Genomic DNA, 19,547 nt, shown 5'->3' with positions numbered 1-19,547 from the left:
CGTTTCCACTTTCTGCGATGTTTGTTGTCCCTCGGAGCAGCAAACAAAGGTGACTGGAGCACCCGGATAGCCGAGCTTCGGCATCTCGGAGCAAAACAGTGCGAGTTGGTCTTTTTCCTGGCCATTTCGAACTGCACATGGTGCTTTTGAAGCGCTGAGATGTCTTAGTTGTTGTGATGAAAGGCAGAACTTAAAGTTCGAGGGCAAAATTGCAAGAACGTGCAGATTGCACAGCGCGCCAAGCCTTGACTTCCCTTTGCAGACGCGCGCGCGGTCCTAGTTAACTAAGGCTCCTCCAAAAAAATGGAGGAGCCTTACTAGCAAACGTAACTGCAGCGCCACCAGCGGCGGTCAGTGGCATCCGGCATGCAAGAGGCGCCCATTTTCCTTCCGTTCACGCCACTAGAAAGTATTCTAGTTCACTATACCCGTCGTTCTTTCCGCTCTCCCGAGCTTCTCTCTCTCAGCCGTCGTGGGCGTGGCTTCAACCGGAATCACATGGCGGTTGCTCCGGCTCTCATTGGCCCTCTGCCGCTGCCGACTTCCGGTGTCGGCACGTCGTCGGCGTTTTTATCTGTTCAGCCAGATCCTGACGATTTGGCAAAATCGTCCTCTCCGGCGGCAAAAAAATGCTCCGCCGCCGTCGACGCCGGCGAATCGCCCGGAAAAACGCTCCATGCGGGTCACGCTTAAGGACGTTACGAAGCGTTTTTTTTTTTTTTTTTTTTTTTTTTTTTTTTTTTTTTTTTTTTTTTGCGGGAGCCGTTTATCCCTGCATGTATGAATCAACGAAAGCACGCGGTCAGCTGCGATCATGACACCGGCTTTTAGCGTTTTTCGCTTCAAACAGCATTTGCAGCCACTTTATCACGCTTTTCAATGATTTTGTGGCAGCAGACTAGCCCGCTCCAAGCGCGGCGTGATAAATCGAACCACGCTTGTGCAATCAAGCCATCACGGGCAGTCTACCAAGTTCGCTCCCCGCCGCAGCAGGAGCTATCAAAAGATAAACGCGCTGCGACGTTATCGCTGCGCAGCATCTTGGCACGCTGCCAAGAAATGAGCTGTGGATGAGACGACCGAAACGGAGTGCGACATGCAAGCCAAAACGCTGGCGATTTCTGCCGCGGCGACACAGAAACCTTCTTTCGAGCTGCCGGGGTGGCTGCTCGAACGGCAGAGGGACGCAGTTCCAACAAGTTGGAAATTTTTTTGCTCTATCGCTGCCGCTCGTCGCTGAGATCGCTTAATCGCTTGCATGTGAGCGAGCTGGCCTTAACGCTTTTTTTTTCCAAATTCTGGAGTGCAAAAGTGGAGGGTGGGTTCATTATGCGAGTGAGTTGATTACGCGACAAATACGGTATCGTTTTTTCGCATCGTAAGTGCCGTCCCAAGCCGATTTCTGTATATCGAATTATCGATATATCGAACTATTTCGCGATCCCCTTCGAGTTCGATATATCCGGGTTCGACTGTATATGTGAACCTTCTCAAGACGTACAGTTGCATGCCAACAGGTATGCATCATGCACTGGCGGTGAAAACCTTCTGATGCATTATCTAACAAAAATTAATTGATGTCTAATGCATAGCGTATGCAATTATCATTATTCTATCCGTGGCTGTACAGTGCCTGTGTTCACATCAGGGTACAATAAGAAAGACAGATTAGGAAAATGTATAAAGATCACAGAGGATTTAGTAAGACAATACTTCAATCATGTACTGATAATCACAAGCTCTAAGAAAAGGTGACCATAGCCACGCCGCTAACTGAAAGAATAGTCAAACTGCAGTTCACATGTATATATATATTGCTGTCCTCATCTTTTAGTACAATTAAATTGTGCTTCTCAGTAACAATCTTTATTCTGAAACAGCAAAAAAGAACTACAGAATACTAGGTTTTCTTGAAGACCATGCCTCCAGACTTATGTCAGCAGTATGTGGCTGTACACCAGTATCGAACAGTAATATAAGCACCACTCACTGCTTGCATGGCATCTGCACACAATCGTATAAAAAATTACAGAGATCTATTCAAACAGTCAGATAAAGTAGCCCATTGTTAACTGTTCCAACGATTGAATAACGAGTGAAAATAGCCCCATAGAGAACCATGTACAGACCTGCCAACCGCACAGTGCTCAATCTACTATAGAGGATGCCAAAAAATACTAATCTTTTTTGAATGACAAAAGCAGAGCAGTCTAAACTAGAGTTCCAAAAATTCACGCAAACAAAACTTCAAAAAGACGTATTTGAAGTGAAAGGCTGGGACAGTACTGAAGAGGTTACTGCTTTTGCCTTCCGCAGGAAGTCCTTGTCGAACACCTGATTGTGACAAACTCCAGACTCCTTTTATTTGTCAATTAACAGTTGTTCTAGGCCCCTTTTTGACATGGAGGAGCAAAACCTGGTGCACGTCTTCTTCACTTTGTTAAACACTTTTTCACACTCTGCATTACTGCGTGGGAGAGTGAGAATGCCTAACATAACTTTTGAGAGCTTATCATACTTGAAAGTATGAAGTATGATCAATGTCCTGAAGACTAGCAACAGAGTGCCCTGCTCGTCTATGCACTCCTGAATGGTTACTTTTACTCGATCAGAAAAGCCATGAAGAGACACTCGGCTCGAATAGTGGCTTGGTCCACTTCAGAATTAAAATGCCCACTAATCTTATCATTGGTGTCAACGATACTCGCTAAATCCTTATTCTTCTTTGTACTGAGATGGAGCAGAAATTCCTGATGACTGGCATGCGCAATATTCACATCAAGCAGCAGTAGGTGCAGAAAGCGTACCTTTCCCCTTTGCTATATTTTTGTATGCACAAAAAATCGGTTGAATATTTGGGCATGAACACTTGAAAGTATTTCTTGTAGACATCTCACAATCACACCTGCAGCAACTACGCTGCCAACACAGTAAACCTAACTAACAGCTTGATGGCCTCGGCTAGCCAAAAAGTCAACGATCGCGATGACGATGTAGCCGTACTTTATTGAACGGACAAGATCTGATAAGTAGTGGTCGGTGCATGATCTATGCACCGACCACTACTGCTGAAGAAGCGAACGTTGAGAGATTTTATGCGGACCTACAATGCCTTTTAGACCGTACCCCATCATCAGACGTCGTTTTTCTCATAGGAGACTGGAATGCTAAGGTCGGGAGTGAAGAAATATCCGGAATTATAGGCAAGTTCGGTCTTGGTGAGCCAAATGAAGCTGGGCAGAGGCTAGTAGAGTTTTGTCAAGAAAACAACCTGACCATAGCGAATACTCATTTACAACAGCACAAGAGGCGCCTGTACACATGGACTTCACTGGACGGTCTGTACAGGAATCAGATCGATTATATTCTTTGCCAGCAGAGATGGAGAAGCGCTATACAAGCAGTAAAAACAAGGCCTGGGGCCGATTGTGGCACCGATCATAAGCTTCTAGTTGCCAAAATTAAGCTTCGATTGAGGAAAACGCAGAAAACTAGAAGGCCTTTCAGGTATGATCTGGATCAAATTCCATTAGAATATGCAGTGGAAGTGAGGAATCGATTTCAAGAATTAGATCCAGAAGACAGAGCCCGAAGAGATGTGGACTGATGTTCGTGATATAATACAAGGAGTTGCTACTAAGGTAGTTCCAAAGCAAAAGAAATGCAAGAAAGCAAACTGGTTATCTGAAGAGGCTTTGCAAATAGCTGAGGAAAGGAGGATGGCAAAAGTTATGGGGGAAAGAGAAAGATACAAGGTTCTCAATGCGCATTTTCAGAAAATAGCAAGAAGAGATAAGAATGCCTTTCTGAACATACAGTGCCAAGCAGTTGAGGACAACAGCCAATTAAGGAACACAAGAGCTCCGTATAAGACAATCAAAGATATCAAAGGAAGCTGGGAGTGATAAAGGACAAACGAGGCAAGGACCTCACTGAAGCCTCAGAGATAAAGAAGAGGTGGCAGGAATACACAGAACTGTACAAGAAGGACCCGAATGTGCAAACCCAATATAAGACGGTTGTGACTACTGATCTCGAGCCGGGCATCCTGAAGAGAGAAGTTGAATGGGCCTTAGCCAGCCTTGCTAAGAACAAAGCTAGTGGAATTGATGGCATTCCAGCTGAGTTGCTTCAAAACCTCAACCATGACGCTGTTAACATTCTGCATACATTATGTCAGAAGATTTGGACAACCCTGCAGTGGCCACAGGATTGGAGGAGGTCAGTTTATATCCCCATTCCAAAGAAAGGCAGTGCCAAAGATTGTTCCAACTACCGCACGATCGCGCTTATTTCGCATGCTAGCAAGGTGATGTTGAAAATCCTCCAAGGTAGGCTGCAGCAGTATGTGGATCGGGAGCTTCCGGACGTGCAAGCTGGGTTTTGCAAGGGCAGAGGAACTAGAGACCAAATTGCCAACCTTCGCTGTATCATGGAAAAAGCAAGAGAGTTCCAGAAACCCATCTACTTCTGCTTTATTGATTATGCGAAAGCGTTTGACTGCGTAGATCACAGCAGATTGTGGCAAGCTCTCCAAAAGATGGGAGTTCCAATTCACCTCATCTGTCTCCTCAGGAACCTGTATGAAGGGCAAGAGGCCACAGTCAGAACTGGGCATGGTCTTATTGATTGGTTTCCGATTGAGAATGGAGTGAGGCAAGGCTGCATACTGTCGCCCTGCCTATTTAACCTATATGCAGAGTGCATCATGAGGAAGGCCGGTCTGGACGAGTCTTCAGCTGGAGTGAAGATTGCTGGAGAACGTATCAACAACCTTAGATATGCAGATGATACCACTTTAATGGCAGAAAGTGAAGTGGAACTCAAGAGACTTCTGATGTGCGTACAAGAAGAGAGTGAGAAGTTTGGGCTTAAACTGAACATTAAAAAGACAAAGATCATGGTGTCTTGCCCTATCAAGTCCTGGAGCATCAAGGGACAAGAAGTGGAAGCAGTGACAGATTTTCTGTTCTTGGGCTCCAAGATCACCTCGGAAGGAGACTGCAGCCATGAAATTAGGAGACGCCTGCTTCTGGGAAAGAGAGCAATGGTTAGCCTTGACCGCCTAGTAAAGAGCAGAGACATTAGTCTGCCAATCAAGATCTGTATAACTCGTGCTATGGTCTTTCCAGTTGTGATGTATGGATGCGAGTGTTGGACTGTGAAAAAGGCTGACCGCCGAAGAATTGACGCGTTTGAATTGTGGTGCTGGCGAAGACTCTTGAGAGTTCCTTGGACTGCCAGAAGATCAAATCAGTCGATATTGTCAACCATAAACCCTGACTGCTCATTGGAGGGTCAAATTCTAAAGGTAAAGCTCAGCTACTTTGGTCATCTGATGAGAAGAGAGGAGTCGCTGGAGAAAGATTTGATGTTGGGAAAGGTTGAGGGTTGCCGGAGAAGGGGTAGACAGCGAACGCGATGGTTAGATGGCATCCTCGAGGCACTGTAGATGAAGTTATGTGATGTTAGGAAGATAGTGAGAGACCGGGAAGCGTGGCGTGACATGGTCCATAGGGTCACGAAGAGTCGGACACGACTGAACGACTGAACTGAACTGACTGAACTGATCTGATTGGAGTAGAGGTACCAACAAGGGATGTGGCAAACAAATAAAATGCACCGCAGAGTACACAACCCGCCATGAGATGGCGCACGTGGCATAAAACCAGCTGGGTTCGCGTTTTCGCACGTTTACTCGGTCTAACCCTGCTACCTTTTTTTAATCAACACACAAATCGAGAAAAATCGTAAAATGAGAGTGGGCACTATGATACTCGTAAGAAAGCACTGAAAATGAAGCACATTACGATAAAATCGTAAAGCTTGGCAGGTATGCATGTAGCTCTGGTGTAGCCCTAGTATTCTTGCACCCACTATGTGCCAGGTGGCAAACATAGCTACCATGTTGCACGTCGCACCCTCTCTTGGAAGCCAGTGGCAGTCATCGCAAAAGCGACCCGCTCTCTGGCTCTGGTCGTCAGCCTAGTCTTCTAAAGCACTATACCGGAAACGGGGATAGTGGCAAGTGCCAATGTCATGAGGTGAGGACAAAAGAAACAAGAGCCTGTTTCCTAGGGAAACAGCAGCCAGGAAGACAGAGAGACAGCAATTGCGACCTCAACTAGAAAATGTGGAGACCTCTTCCATCAATTTAGCGCAATTTTGAAGGTGTTCACAGTGACTCTGGAGACTGCGAAAACCTGAATGCCAATGCCAGTTAGGGTAGCTTCCCCATCCCAAAGCAACATTGACTATGAAAAATGCTACATTGGAGGCCTCTGGTAATTTAGAACACTTGGGGTCCTTTTAACCTGCATTGGGTCCTTTAACGCATATAGTACATGGGCACCTTGTGTTAAAGACATTACTTATTCACCAGGATCGAACCTGTCTCTTCAGGATCAGCAGCTGAATGCCCTGAACAGTAAGCCATACTGGTGAGCGCTGTAGTGAAGGACTCCGGAAATTTCGACCACCTGGGGGTTTATTAACGTGCACTGACATCGCACAGCACACGGGCGCCTTGCTTTTCGCCTCCATCGAAAAGCAGCCACCGAGGACGGGATTCGATCCCGCGTCCTTGGCAACAGTAGTCGAGTGCTGTAACCACTGCGCCACCCCGGCGGGGACATGTAGAAAAATGACGAGAAGAAAGTTGCCACAGTTTTCACCACTTCTGTGACAGCCAACGTGACTGCAGGATGCTTAATGCAAGACAACAGCTGTCCACCCCACTACTTCCGGTGATGCATCCATGATAGGCCCGACACATGCAAAAGAACGATGACAGCCTAGCCACTGAACCTACAAATTACTACATTCTCCATAGAGCTGTTGGAAAGTGTGAAATAAAATGGTAAAAGTGCCTACTGCAAGAGAAAGGTGGGAACCATGAAGTGAACGTTTGCAGCACCATAACCACTTGTTCATGTAGTGCAGTGAAGCCTTGGCAGCGCTTGGCACTGAGGGGTTTGATATATCCAGCCTAAAGTAAAGTATATTCAGTCTGTACAGTGTTAAAAATATGGTGTGTAATACAGCCAATAATTCATAACATACATGCATAATACATCCATGTTCAAAAGTACTATAAATTACCACAGAGTCCCAATTCCCTACCATGGCCAGCTCGCCCCCTCCCACCCTCCTCGAGTTTTCTCAGCCCATACTGTAAAAACCTGCATATAATGTGAGCTGTTTTTCCCGATTTTCGCATTTCAGAGTTTCGCCTCGTATATTATGTGCCAATCTGACAATTTTCAGCATAAATTCGCAGTGCCAGTCTCGTTATATTCAGTGTTATCAGCATCAAGTGCTGCCTAGCAGTGGCTCTTGATGCCACTTTGCCACTCTTACCTCGCAGCACATATGCAATCGGAAGCAGAACGAGTGCACCTCGTGTTATGTCGCGACCATCGTGATCGGGACTGTGGAAACAGCACTCTGCATTTTTGCTACACCATGGCTTGAATTTATCAAAAGTCAACAAAAGTCAATTTGAAGATAGAATTTTCTCAACTGTTCAATCCTCATCACACGTAATAACTGCCTAGGTCAGTGAACATTACACAGGAGAAAAAACGAGTATGTACTTCCACCACTGCTCACCATCAGCAGCGCCTGCCAAATGTGACTCAAGAGCATGCTCGAGAGAAAGTGCTAATGCATGTTTTCTTTCGGCATTAACTCATGAGAAGCAGCATACAAACAGCTACGAGTTAAAGACTGCTGAACTTTTAATATATTTTCTCTCAATAATCGACAACTCGAGTTTTGCACAACTTAAGCTGTTTTCCTGGCTTTATGTCCTTACAAAACTTTCAATACAGACTGAATTCTTTATAGCACGAGTGCTGTAAGAAGTCATACAAAGCACAAGACAAGGATAATGTGCACTGTTACAATCTTGAACCTTGGACTAATAAAAGCCAACCAATTTTTCAGACTAGTATAATATTTCGGACTTTCCAGAGGAACTATTGGCACTTCTTAAGGTCATGTACATATTTATGACCAATATTTCGGACCCCAGAGGAAAATAGACTAAAAACAGACGTCACCATTGCTGTGGAGCCAGTTTTTTTTTTTTCTACAGAGTTCATTTTTTGACCCAAGTTAGGAATGAGTGGGCATCACAGTCCCAAATGAGCAGCCCTCGGCTGCCGTGAAAGGCACCACCCAGCCAAATTGGCTTGAACAGGCTTGGCTATCTGTACCTCAGTGTTCTGCTCGATTTATTGGAATTCTCTTCCTGCAGCAACCTTGTGGCATACTCCTCCATACCTACAGACATGACTAACAGAGCAAGAGATTATGCTGAAATGGGACAGCATCCATCGTTGCTTAGACCCCACAAGTGGTGGAAGGAACAAGGGGGGACATAGGTGTGGGGGTGCAGTAGCAAGCTTTCTTTTTTCCCACTGAGGCTTCGGGACCATCGTTACCCTAGAAAACAGTATTCTCACTTCATGCAGCTGCCTAGAGCAGCATGGCGCAGGGGCATGGCTCGTGAGGCATTTATGGCAACCCAGCAGCCATGTCTCATACCTTGTTATTGGTAACATGAGGTAGGGCAGACATGACAAAAGCTTGACGCTGACTTGAATAAAATGAAGGAAATATCACGCTTGCAAACAATGCAGGAAGCAGGGTGAAGTTTTCTATTTTTAAAGTGTTTTTTTTTTTACAGCAAAGGGGCTTTTTTGCAGTTTACTAACTTTTCAGACTGTTCCGATTATTTGGCCCATTTCTCGGGTCTTGTCTCGTCCACAAAATCAGTCAGCAGTGTGTTTGTGACATGCAAATAGAGTACAGTCAATTATGAGCTGCACTATCCTGTGCAAGACGTCTACTTCATGCAGTATTAATGATGTAAGCCACTGCCCTGGAATGTGCAAGCCGCATTATTCTTAGCCTTCTTCACAACAGCACCACTACTTTTCACAGCAGTTTAGTTCCGGCAACGCAGACTGCATGCTCTTTCCTCAGCTATCCTTGTATGTATTATTTCTTAACAATAAACTTCCTAACAATTGTTTCTGCGGGATTCAAAGTTGTGAATGTGAACTTAGTGCACAATGTTAACAAAAAAGGTCAGTAGCAAATAACAAGAATAGCCCTTTATTCACTCACCGTCAGGCATCCGTGATGTCTGGGGGCGAGGACTAGGTGGCCTGTCTAACTGAGAAGGGTGAGCCACACCATGCCACAGCCCAGGTATGGCCACAGGCAAGGCAGATGACTCCAGTACTCCATTGCCCAGCTGACCACTCTTGCCCAAGCCAAAAATATACAGCTTTCCTGACTGGGGAGCATATGCCACGGTGTGGCACCTGCATTGTACACAGTTGATCCACATGTAAGAAACAACAATTGACGCTGCGACATTAGCATAAGAGCATTAGTTTCCTTCAACGTGATGCCTAAGATGGCCCAGAAGAAGAAAACAGCAATAAGATAACAAATTTTCAAACAAAAACTCAGTCACTGGCTAGTCTGTTCGAACCACTGAAAAAGTGCTAAAATGTGCCATTAGTAACAACACTAGTGCCTGCACCAATTGACTATACTCAGTGTTCATCTGACATTTATGCTTATGTTTTTTGACTTCCCAAATCAGTGCTACAATCTCTTTTTGCATTGCATTTCTATCTGCACTCCAGTAAGAAAACATAACAGACTGGTAAGCTTGTGCAGGCACCAATTCATTTTTTCTGTTCAGTTCTCTGACACTTTCCGTGCGACTCTTGAAGCAAGTAAAAGGAAGAACAGTCTTGTTTGACTAGCTACAATGCTCACCGTCCACATGCAAGCTGGGTGATGGCAGTGCCCATCAGCTCAACGACACGCCGTGGCAACACTTCATTTCCTTTGACTCCATGGCCCAACTGCCCATGGGTACCAGCACCAAATGTGAAAACACCTCCATCCTGTGAACATAACATGCAATTGCAAATCTGTCCTACTAAAGGTAATAAACGAGGCTTTAAAAAAGACTGACAGCACAAGACAGCTCATAAAGGCATGTAAGTTAACTTCCCAAAACATCAAATTATGCTGGCTAAATTAGCAGATTCAGAAAAAAACTGCCGGTTCTGCCGACTCACAAACCAAACGCAAGCCAACATCACACTGAGGTGGAAGCCCGTGACTGGAAGTACTGCTCCAGCCAACACCAATGCACTTTTATAAAATATTGACCAATTGTTCAACTGCAACTACCAGAAGTGTTAGCTTTAGGTATAATGTTTACATACATTTTTGTTTGCTTTTCCAGTGAAAATTGTTTCAGGATAGAAGCCATATAGCCCTACATTCTCCCCTGGAATCCAAAGCATCAGTCATAAGACCTTAATGATTTAGTTAATTAAATGACACTTAAATCAAATGAAAGTCAACAGAATCTAATGACAATTTTTTGGTTCCTTTAACGAAGCAAAATTTTTTATAGGTGGATATAATGAATTACATAGCCTTGGAAGATGAAAAATAACCATCCAGTTCCACACAGCATTTACTTTTTATTTTATTTTATTTTTTTTTTTTGAAGTGGCATGCAGTGCCATCAAGCATTCATTTGAGTCAGTGTTTAAAATTTTTCTCTTGCATGCTTTTTCAAAAAGAATTACAGCCAGGTTACAGAGTCAGGGGTGCGATGTATGCGGTTGTTTTTAGCAGTAAAATAAAAGCAGACATTTTGTCGGTTTTTCTCCATTGCAACATTAGTATCCAACTGATATTTTGGACTTGCGCAAGATCCTGAACTGGACAGTCACTAGATTGAATTTGCAAGTTACTTTATATCAGGGTTCTCCCCACGGTGAGCAGCAGTGGTTTTGCCATCCACCTCTCAGGCCGACAACCCACCTTTCCAACCACACACTCACCACTGCCCACCTCTCGTGCTTCAAGTTTGCTATACTTTGGGACAACATTCTGTGACTGTGGACAATTATGCCATTTCAGACACTCCTGCACGAATCAATCCACGCGCTTCCTCCATTGTTCTAACATAATGAACTGTTGCAGTTTGAGGATGCTTCCCTGCAGTGGTCATAGTTCGTGCAATGAAGCATTTCCATAACACAAAGGGGTAATTCGTAATGAGGCACCATTGCCACTGCATTGCTCTGCGAAAAGGGCCGTGGTGATAATTTCAATTTTGGAGCAACTCTTTGCTCACACTCCCAATAATGTGCGCAAAGCAAAGCACTTGATGAATCTGTAAAAATTGCCGCTGTCAAATAGTTTATGTCAAATGTATACACAACCGTATTTCAGGTGTTCACTTATTAAAATAACTATGATGTATACGGTCCTAAAGCAGCTTTTTTAGGACGATTCAATAATTCGAACTTTCGGACAATTTGAACTTTTTGCCTGAAGGCTGAATTAACTATATTGTACTGTATTCAAGAAGAAAAACTATGCAGCCGTCTGTGCCGTCAATTTTCTTTCTCAAGACGTGTGCTGTGTTGTCACTGTTTGGTTTACATCGCCACTCCCCTTCCCCCCCTCTCTGGTCATCAAATGAAACCCTGCTTTATGCATATATGTATAAACCACCTGTCATGGCTGGCAGGTGACAAAGAGAACAGAGGGGCATCTCCCTCTCCACTTGAGGAGGGGAGAGAGAAAGGCCAGAAAGGGCCTACCAGAGGAAGAACCCCGAAGAGGCCTACTATGAATGAAGGTGGTTCTGATGCAGGCAGAGGAATGCGTAAGATGAGGCTAGTTGCCATGGGAACCCAGTGAATGGCTACCACAGTAGAATAACATACAGCATAGATGATGATGACAAGGAAGGGAGAACAGCAAGAATTGATGAAGGCCGTTACGTCATTTTGACTCCCTTTAGTGGCAATGAAAGCTCTCATCTTGCATTGCATGAAGAAAGAGGTAATGCACTCAACCAGTCACTTTAGCTGTACGATTATTTAAAATTAATTTTACCACTTATTATGTCCGGTAACACAAAACACATTATCATTTTCTATTTCAATGCCATCACCTCTAATGCCTATAAAAGTAGATCTTGCAGATACAGTTAAACCTCACTAAAACTTTTTGTTGGGCGAGTTGGTAGTTGCTCTTGATGTAGGGTTTTTAAGAGCAAAGACAAGGACAAGAGAGGTGACACACACACACAGAAGCGCTTGAGAGTGTGCGTGTGTGTGTCGCCTCTCTTGTCTTCATTTGAGCTTAAAAACCCTACATCAAGTTAAACCTCACTGTGAAGGAATAGAAGTCAAAATTTTAATACGACAGCACAACTTCCCGAGGCCTAACCGGCTCACCATTCCCTGTGTCACCAAACTGTCAGGTGCTGACAACTCTGGCTTTGCTGAGAGGGTGAGGTCCTAGCCTTCTAGGGCCCTTGGATCCCAAGTTGGACATGCTGCCCCTAGGCCATGCAGGCTCATTCATGTAGCATTGTTAAAGCGGGGCTTTATATCTATGTCGCTCCTGGACATTAGGCAACATATGTCATAGTCTTCCTCACAGTGTGCCTCTAGCAGGTGATGGCTGGAAGACAGCAACATCATCATCTATATTTGCCATCTGTCAAGATAAATTACAACAAACTAGTGCTCTCATACATTATATTAGGTTTAGCCACGTTAAACCTCTGCAATTCTTTTGTTCCAAGTATTAATTTATAATGACAGCCATAAACCTTATGCAAAAAATGTCTTCCCCTTGCTGTCTGTGCACGTTCACACTATTTTGGGGGATTCTGGATACTGCAGCCATCATCTAAGGTACTCAAATATTGCTCTGTACCTTGATGTACACAGAAAGGAGCTAAGGGTAATGAGGTAAAAAAAGCGAGGGTTCCAGCTTTGTAGTTTTTGTTATTAATGCGCAGTATTCCTTGGCTTATGCACACCATCGACGGAATGTGTATACAAAACGTATACGCAGTGGCTGTGTAGTTTATGTCGAGTATAACAGCCACAAATGTTATATCGACCGATTGCTTAAGCCGAGTATATACTTTACTAATTAAGGTTTCCATTAACTACCAATAATTAGATAATTGTGACTAAGTTGAAGTTGTGCTACATCATTAGGTCATATATTGTTAAATAGCTTATGATGAGTACAATTGCACTGAACTAATTATATATCTCAATTTATTAATTATGGTGAAATTGAACTTCCATCTACAGCATCAAGTTGTAATAGTTGTGCTTCACTAATTGCAAGTATAAACTACCATTAATTAGCTAGCGTGAATAGAAACTGAATTTTCAGCTATGTCAAGTCATACATCGTTGAATAGCTTATATCGAGTACGACAGCACTACACTATTTGTAGGTCTTAGTTAATAACCGTTAATTTTTATATGTTAACAGTAAATGTAATTAACTTTAGGCTACAACGTGAAGTTATATATCGTTGAAAAGGCCTCAACGAGTAGCATCCACAATCAAATGATAAACCACGCGAAGCCATGTAAAACTCATAAAATCGAGAATTAACAGAGTTAACACTACTCTTATTCTACTAAAAAAAACATCCAACAGAAGCTAAACAGTAGAACTTAATGGTATGCATTAGCAGCTTGTAAGGGGACCTAAGTGCCCCAGTAGCTTTTTCTCGCTGGGATCGCGGTACGAGGCCAGCAGGAAGCCGCTGGCAAATGTACAGTTCTTTTTGAGAGTTAATAATTGAATCGTAGAAGTTAGATCGTAGAAAACGGCCCAAAAGTGAGTATTTGCTTATCTTGTGATTTGCCAAGGAGTACTCCTGTCTGCTAGCAGTTACAGAGCACTGTGTTAGTCAGCTAGGAGTTCCTAACTTCACGCGTCTGTTTTTTTTTATCCTTAACTCTTAGTTTCCCTTTATGCAAGATCTATGCAATCCATTTGCGAAGTGTCACAGGATCGGACATTCAGCTAGCCTCAGTGCCAGTAAGTAGTGCGCAAGTAGGCTGCATATTAGATCATCTACTGCTAATGGTCGGCTGTCTGGACTTGATGTATTTTGTGAAGATCGAATCTCCCCAGCAGAATTGTCCAAGCGATGGCATGCACCCACAGTGCAGCATGGGCAGTCATACAGTCAAACCCGAATATAACGAACTCGGATAGAGCGAATTATGTTTTATATCGAACACTCGAATTTCCGCTAGCATTATGCATATAAAATGTATTTTTTATAACGAACTACACATCGGACATAGCGAACTCAGCGCGCGCGATCGGTCGCCAAACGCCCGCCAACGGGCGGGCCTTTGTGCCGGCTCCGAGTTCTCTCCGGGCAGCCCACGCTGCCGGGCCGCAATACTTCTAGCGCATGCCATTGTCAGATGGGAGGGGGATTGGCGACGGCTCCGTTCCCCAAGGTCTCACACAGCGCATACGTCATCACGCGCCCGCTAGGGTGCTTCTGCTGCTTCTGCGCCGATGCCACGCTTCCATAAAACGCAGGAGGGGCTCTCTACAGCAGCTTCCACGAGGGACCCTCCTGTACGCATGCGCGGCCGTCGCCCGGAGTAGCGTGAGTAGCCTTTAAAATCTGCGCCATCGGCCAGCCTCTCTTTGCAGCGCTCCTATTCGGCAGCTGCCTACCATGTGATCAAAGACGTTCGAGCAGCTCCGGACCTATTGCGCTTCGAGAAAGAAGCAACGCCGGCCAGAACTGGTTTCAAGTTTGGGCGAAGGGAAGGCAGCCTCCGAACAACGAACGCGTCAGTGGCGAACTTTCCCGCATCCTCGGAGCTTTCTTTGTTCGCGTTTGCAAGTCGTGCTGCTGCTATCCTCACGATTCCGGACGTGCCTATGTTGCTGCTGGCTTGCATTCCGGCACTACATCCTGCAAGATGACGACGAAGCAGCGGCGTGCCCTACCGCTTTCCGACAAGCTGGAGATAATTCGCCACATTGGCCGCGGCGAAAAAAAGTCTGACGTTGCCGCGCATTTCAAGATTCCGCGGAGCACGTTAAGCACCATTTTGAAAAACCAGTCGGCCATCAGAGGCAATGCACAGGAACGATCAAATGGTGACGGCTTTTGCCACCGCAAGCCGGCTTACGACCAAGTAGAGAAAGCGCTGTACCAATGGTTCTTGGACGTTCGCGCGCGAAATCTGCCGGTCTCTGGCCCCATGCTACAACAGAAGGCAAAAGATTTTGCCTTCGTCCTGGACGTCGAGGGGTTTACAGCGGGCAGTGGTTGGCTCCAACGATTTAAAGACCGCTACTCCATCACCGGTAAGGTGGTTGCAGGTGAAAGCCAAGCAGTGGATGCTGAGAGTGCTGAAAAGTGGGTGCAAGATGTGTGGCGTGCTGTCACGGAGAGATATGAACCGTGCAATATTTTTAACACCGACGAGACTGCCTTGTTTTGGCAACTGCTGCCGAGAAGAACCTTGGCGCTAAAGAATGAGAAGTGCCATGGCGGCAAATTGAATAAGGCCTGAGTCACCGTTCTTCTCACGACAAACATGGACGGTTCATCAAAGCTGCGGCCGCTTGTCATAGGCAAGTTCAAGTCTCCTATGTGCCTGCGAGGATGCACTTCACTCCCAGTCACATACAACTCAAATTCTAAGGCCTGGATGACCAGAACGTTGTTCGAAGCATGGCTGCGTGGCTGGGACGAGGAACTTGCAACGAGCGGGCGAAAGATTTGCCTCCTCCTCGATAACTGTTCTGCGCACCACTGCGGCGTCACGCTCAAGAACATCGAGCTTTGTTTCCTGCCACCGAACGCAACAGCGGTTTTGCAGCCCCTCGATCAGGGGATCATCCGCGCTTTCAAGCTGGGCTACAGGAAACGCGTCGTTGAGCGGCTGTTGGTGAAATTGCGGGTTAACGACGAGCTCAAGATTAATTTGCTGGCCGCAATAGAAATGATTAACCGTGCCTGGCAAGACGTGACGCAATCCACAATCCGCAACTGCTTCCACCATGCTGGACTATGTCGAGAGGATGCAGAAGCTGCTAGTGAAGCGCGCACTGTGCAAGATGACAGCGATGTTGCCACGCTGTGGGAAGAACTCGCTGATGTTCCGGACGCTGTGCCCAAAGAAGTTGCCCTGGAGGATTTTCTCACTGTTGACGACAACGTAGCCGTGACAGCGAGCCCGTTGGACTCGGAAATTGTTGCCGACATGCTGGCATCTGGTGCGAACGAGGAGACCGAGGAGCCGCCGCCGGAGGACGATCGCCCTCGCCCGACGTTGCACGAAGCCCTCGCTGCTACCGATCTGCTGCGCCGATACTGCTCCGGAATACAGGGAAGCGGACTGGAGTTTGTGGAAATGATGTCGCGTGTGGAAAGTGCGATTCTCGCTGATGGAGTTAAATGCAGTGTTCAGGCGAAGATCACTGCCTACTGCAAATAAGAGAGCATTTATCTGCAATAAATTTCTTTTGTAGATTCATGGTGAGCGGCACGGTTTTTCTTTAGTTAGTGCGTTTTCGCTGCGCTGTCTGGACATCGTGTATAACGAATTTGGTACTGAAGTTCGTTATAAACGGGTTTGGTTATAGCGAAATACTTTATATAGCGAACAAATTGCGTTGAATTACGCAGTTCGTTATAACCGGGTTTGACTGTACTTAAGTCACCCCTCTGCCAAGCACCAGCTATCGTACGGCACCAAAATGCGAGCAGCAATGCAAATTATCAGGCCATTTTTTTAGCACATCTGCTGCAGCTGCAGCAGGGCTATGAAGCGCACAGCAGGAGTGCTACGGATTAATTTTGAACATTTGAAGATCCTTAATGTGCACCGAATCCTCGACACGTAGCCATTTTTGTTTTTCATTTCCATCAAAAAACAGCTACTGCCCAGAGGATCGAGCCTGCATCCTTTGGCTCAGCAGCACAAGGTCTTTGGACAGCGTTAAACACTTTCGCAATTAGCAAGTCACCAAGGTATACTCGTAATAGGGCGTGAGATTGCGATATGACGTTATCTGTGTAATGCCAGAATGGACAACTTACCTTGACCTAAATGCAGTCTATGCAGAAAAAAAAAAAAAAAAAAGAAAACGAACAGAGCCCAACGACTGAAGAACAGTGCGATTCTGACATTTCAAAATGAAAAGAAAAAATATTCTTGCCCAGTGCGCTTCCTCATCTTTAATGTACAACACCATTATGAATTTATTCACTGCCGCAAAGCCTGTTCGATTGTGTTTTTGACCCATAATAGGTACCTGCAAAGTTGCTCGGAAATGTGAACAGCACAGGAAGGTCCACGGACCTTTCGTTGGTCATTATTTTTCTCTTAAACATTACACTATAAGGACTACCAAACCGAGAAAGGCCCTCATACGTTCCACAGCAAGCAATCCAGTGACCGCAATCCCCCAACATGGCGATGCTCATTTCGGTTTTCCTCTGGTAGATGGAAACATTTTTGCATAAGGTCTATTAACAAACTAATCCACGGTCACTCCACACCACCAGGCTCTATTTACTAAAGTCAGCTAAGACAACCCACTGCTGGGTTTACTTTGTTAAATTGAAATTTTGCAACATAACAATTTGTAATCTTGCATGCAGAGAACTTTCCAGAGCATTTCACAGACCAATCGGAGGGAAAGCTTTGAATTGTAGTGGAACTAAGCATTATGTGCGTGATGAGGATGACGTGGATGTATATTTTTGGTTTCACATGCATCTCCGCCCACCTGAATGCGAGTTCCCGATCACATCACCGCCACTGCAGCGGTGGCAGGCCACGTCAGCTTTCTCGCCTGGCTTTCTCCATGTCAGCAACAGTGAAAACAGTGCTCTCCATCACATTGATGAACTGAAACTCCATTTCGGGATGATCGTCGCTTTGCGCCACAAGCGCGAGCATGTGCATCTTTGTTTGCATGCACGCATAGCATCAGAATGAAAAGTGAGGTCGTCAGACGAGCGTGTGTGCCTACTCTTCCAGCTTTTTTTTACCGAGCTTAACATGTAAACGCGATAATCGCAGCACAGGTCCCTTTGATTACAGGTGCCTCATCTCATTCAGAACCATTCTGGGCAGGATTGTGACCAATTGCAATGTTTCGGGAGGTACTAGGTTCGATCCCTGCTGCCGCCGGGTACCCACCGGTTTTCGATCAGTACAAGATTTCCCGCGGCCCGGTGCTTGGCTCGGGTAAAATGCTTGAGAAAGGGGTCATGGACCAAAAAAGAGAGGAAAAGAAGGGCCACATAATGGGCTTCTGCCGCAGGAGGTGAACATATGATTGTCCGATAGCGGAACGAATCACTGGTCCATCGGCGCAACGTTTCAAAAATCCACAAGCATTTCAACTGCAACCCAAAACTGTTAAGGCCACACCCATTTATTTTTTGTTGTTGTTGTAATTCAATTCACGAGCACCTGCCCGAAGTGCAGGCACTCATGCCGCCTAGTGGTTTCCCCCAACATTACGTTCGCGGACCTCACCTGTACTGCCCCAGATGGTGCCGCAGGCAGTGCGCTTTGCACCATCCACATTTACATTGGCCATGCATTCCTCATTTGTCTTCCGGGCGGCACCCACCTTCCCATACGTGCTGCAGTTCCAGTGCACACTTCAATATGCGCGTCAGTACGCATTCTGCTCAGCCTTTTGCGCTCGCAGCAGAATTCTTCTCCTCGTTCATTTCGAGGCAGCAACGAAATTTCGCTACATTGGAAGTGTGGTAAAATTTACTTCGCTGTACTTGGGCCAAAAATACATGAGATTCTAAGGGCATGAGGTTGTCAAAACAAGAATATTTCGTTACATCAATGATTACACTGCACTGAAGTTCAATACAAAAAGGTTTAACTCTACTTAGTTGCAAAGCCTGCAGGCCATGCTTTTCTTCCGATGCTGAGCTGTATTAGTTGTATAACCGAAATGGTACTTGACGCATTTTATCGCATTTCATAGTAAAGGGTCTATACGTTGATAAATTATGAACATATGATAACATTTTGTTCCGCCGCAGTGGTTCAATGGTTAAGGCGCTCGATTCCGGAACCCAAGGTCATGGGATTGAATCCCAGCTGTTGCGGTCGTTTTTGAATGGAGGTAAAAAGCAAGGCACCCATGAACTATGTGATGTCAGTGCATGTTAAAGAACCCCAGGTGGTCAAATTTCCGGAGTCCTCCACTAAGGTGTCTGTCATCAACCAACCAAACCAAACATGTGACAATTGTGTTCCTGGAGCGACATGAAACAAGGGCTATTTTGCTATCTAGAGACCCCCAGCAGAATCAGTGCGAGAGGGAAAGACAATAGCCGTACTGTTGACCCCTCCCAAAGGGAGCTCTTTCGAGAACTGTTGCCACAACATCTGTTCCGTTCTTCTGGTCTCAGTCTCGTGTCCCCATTGGGCCACCTTCTGCCGACGCTAGGCCATGCATGGGAAGTGAACGGGGAGACTGCCATAGGCTCGGGCAGCAGCAGATGCGTACGTTTTTCCCAGCCTTGGCCGGGGGAGTGTGGATTGTCTGACAATGGCAGCACGCACGCACCTTGTACGCTTGCTTGAGACCAGGCCCGAAAGGAGTCTGGCGCCCGCCTGTGCAACGCTGATGCTTCTGAGTTG

The 19,547-nt window shown here is 45.6% G+C and overlaps 1 protein-coding gene across 8 annotated transcripts in view; it reads right to left on the bottom strand.

Moving 5' to 3' along the window:
- Herc4 (HECT and RLD domain containing E3 ubiquitin ligase 4) overlaps positions 1–19,547 on the bottom strand; it is a 144,439-nt gene that overhangs the window by 98,661 nt on the left and 26,231 nt on the right. For all 8 annotated transcript variants that reach the window (XM_084588726.1, XM_084588727.1, XM_084588724.1 and 5 more), the window contains exons 7-8: positions 9,802–9,932; positions 9,136–9,335 (exon numbers count right to left, since the gene is read on the bottom strand). In XM_084588726.1, coding sequence (XP_084444852.1) covers positions 9,136–9,335; positions 9,802–9,932 — 331 coding nt within the window. The remainder of the gene's footprint in view (positions 1–9,135; positions 9,336–9,801; positions 9,933–19,547) is intronic.

The sequence above is a fragment of the Amblyomma maculatum genome, chromosome 1 (assembly GCF_055883805.1).
Source record: "Amblyomma maculatum isolate TAMU_Amacu chromosome 1, ASM5588380v1, whole genome shotgun sequence".
In the NCBI taxonomy this organism is placed as follows: domain Eukaryota; kingdom Metazoa; phylum Arthropoda; class Arachnida; order Ixodida; family Ixodidae; genus Amblyomma; species Amblyomma maculatum.
This window is presented reverse-complemented; position numbering and strand designations above follow the sequence as displayed.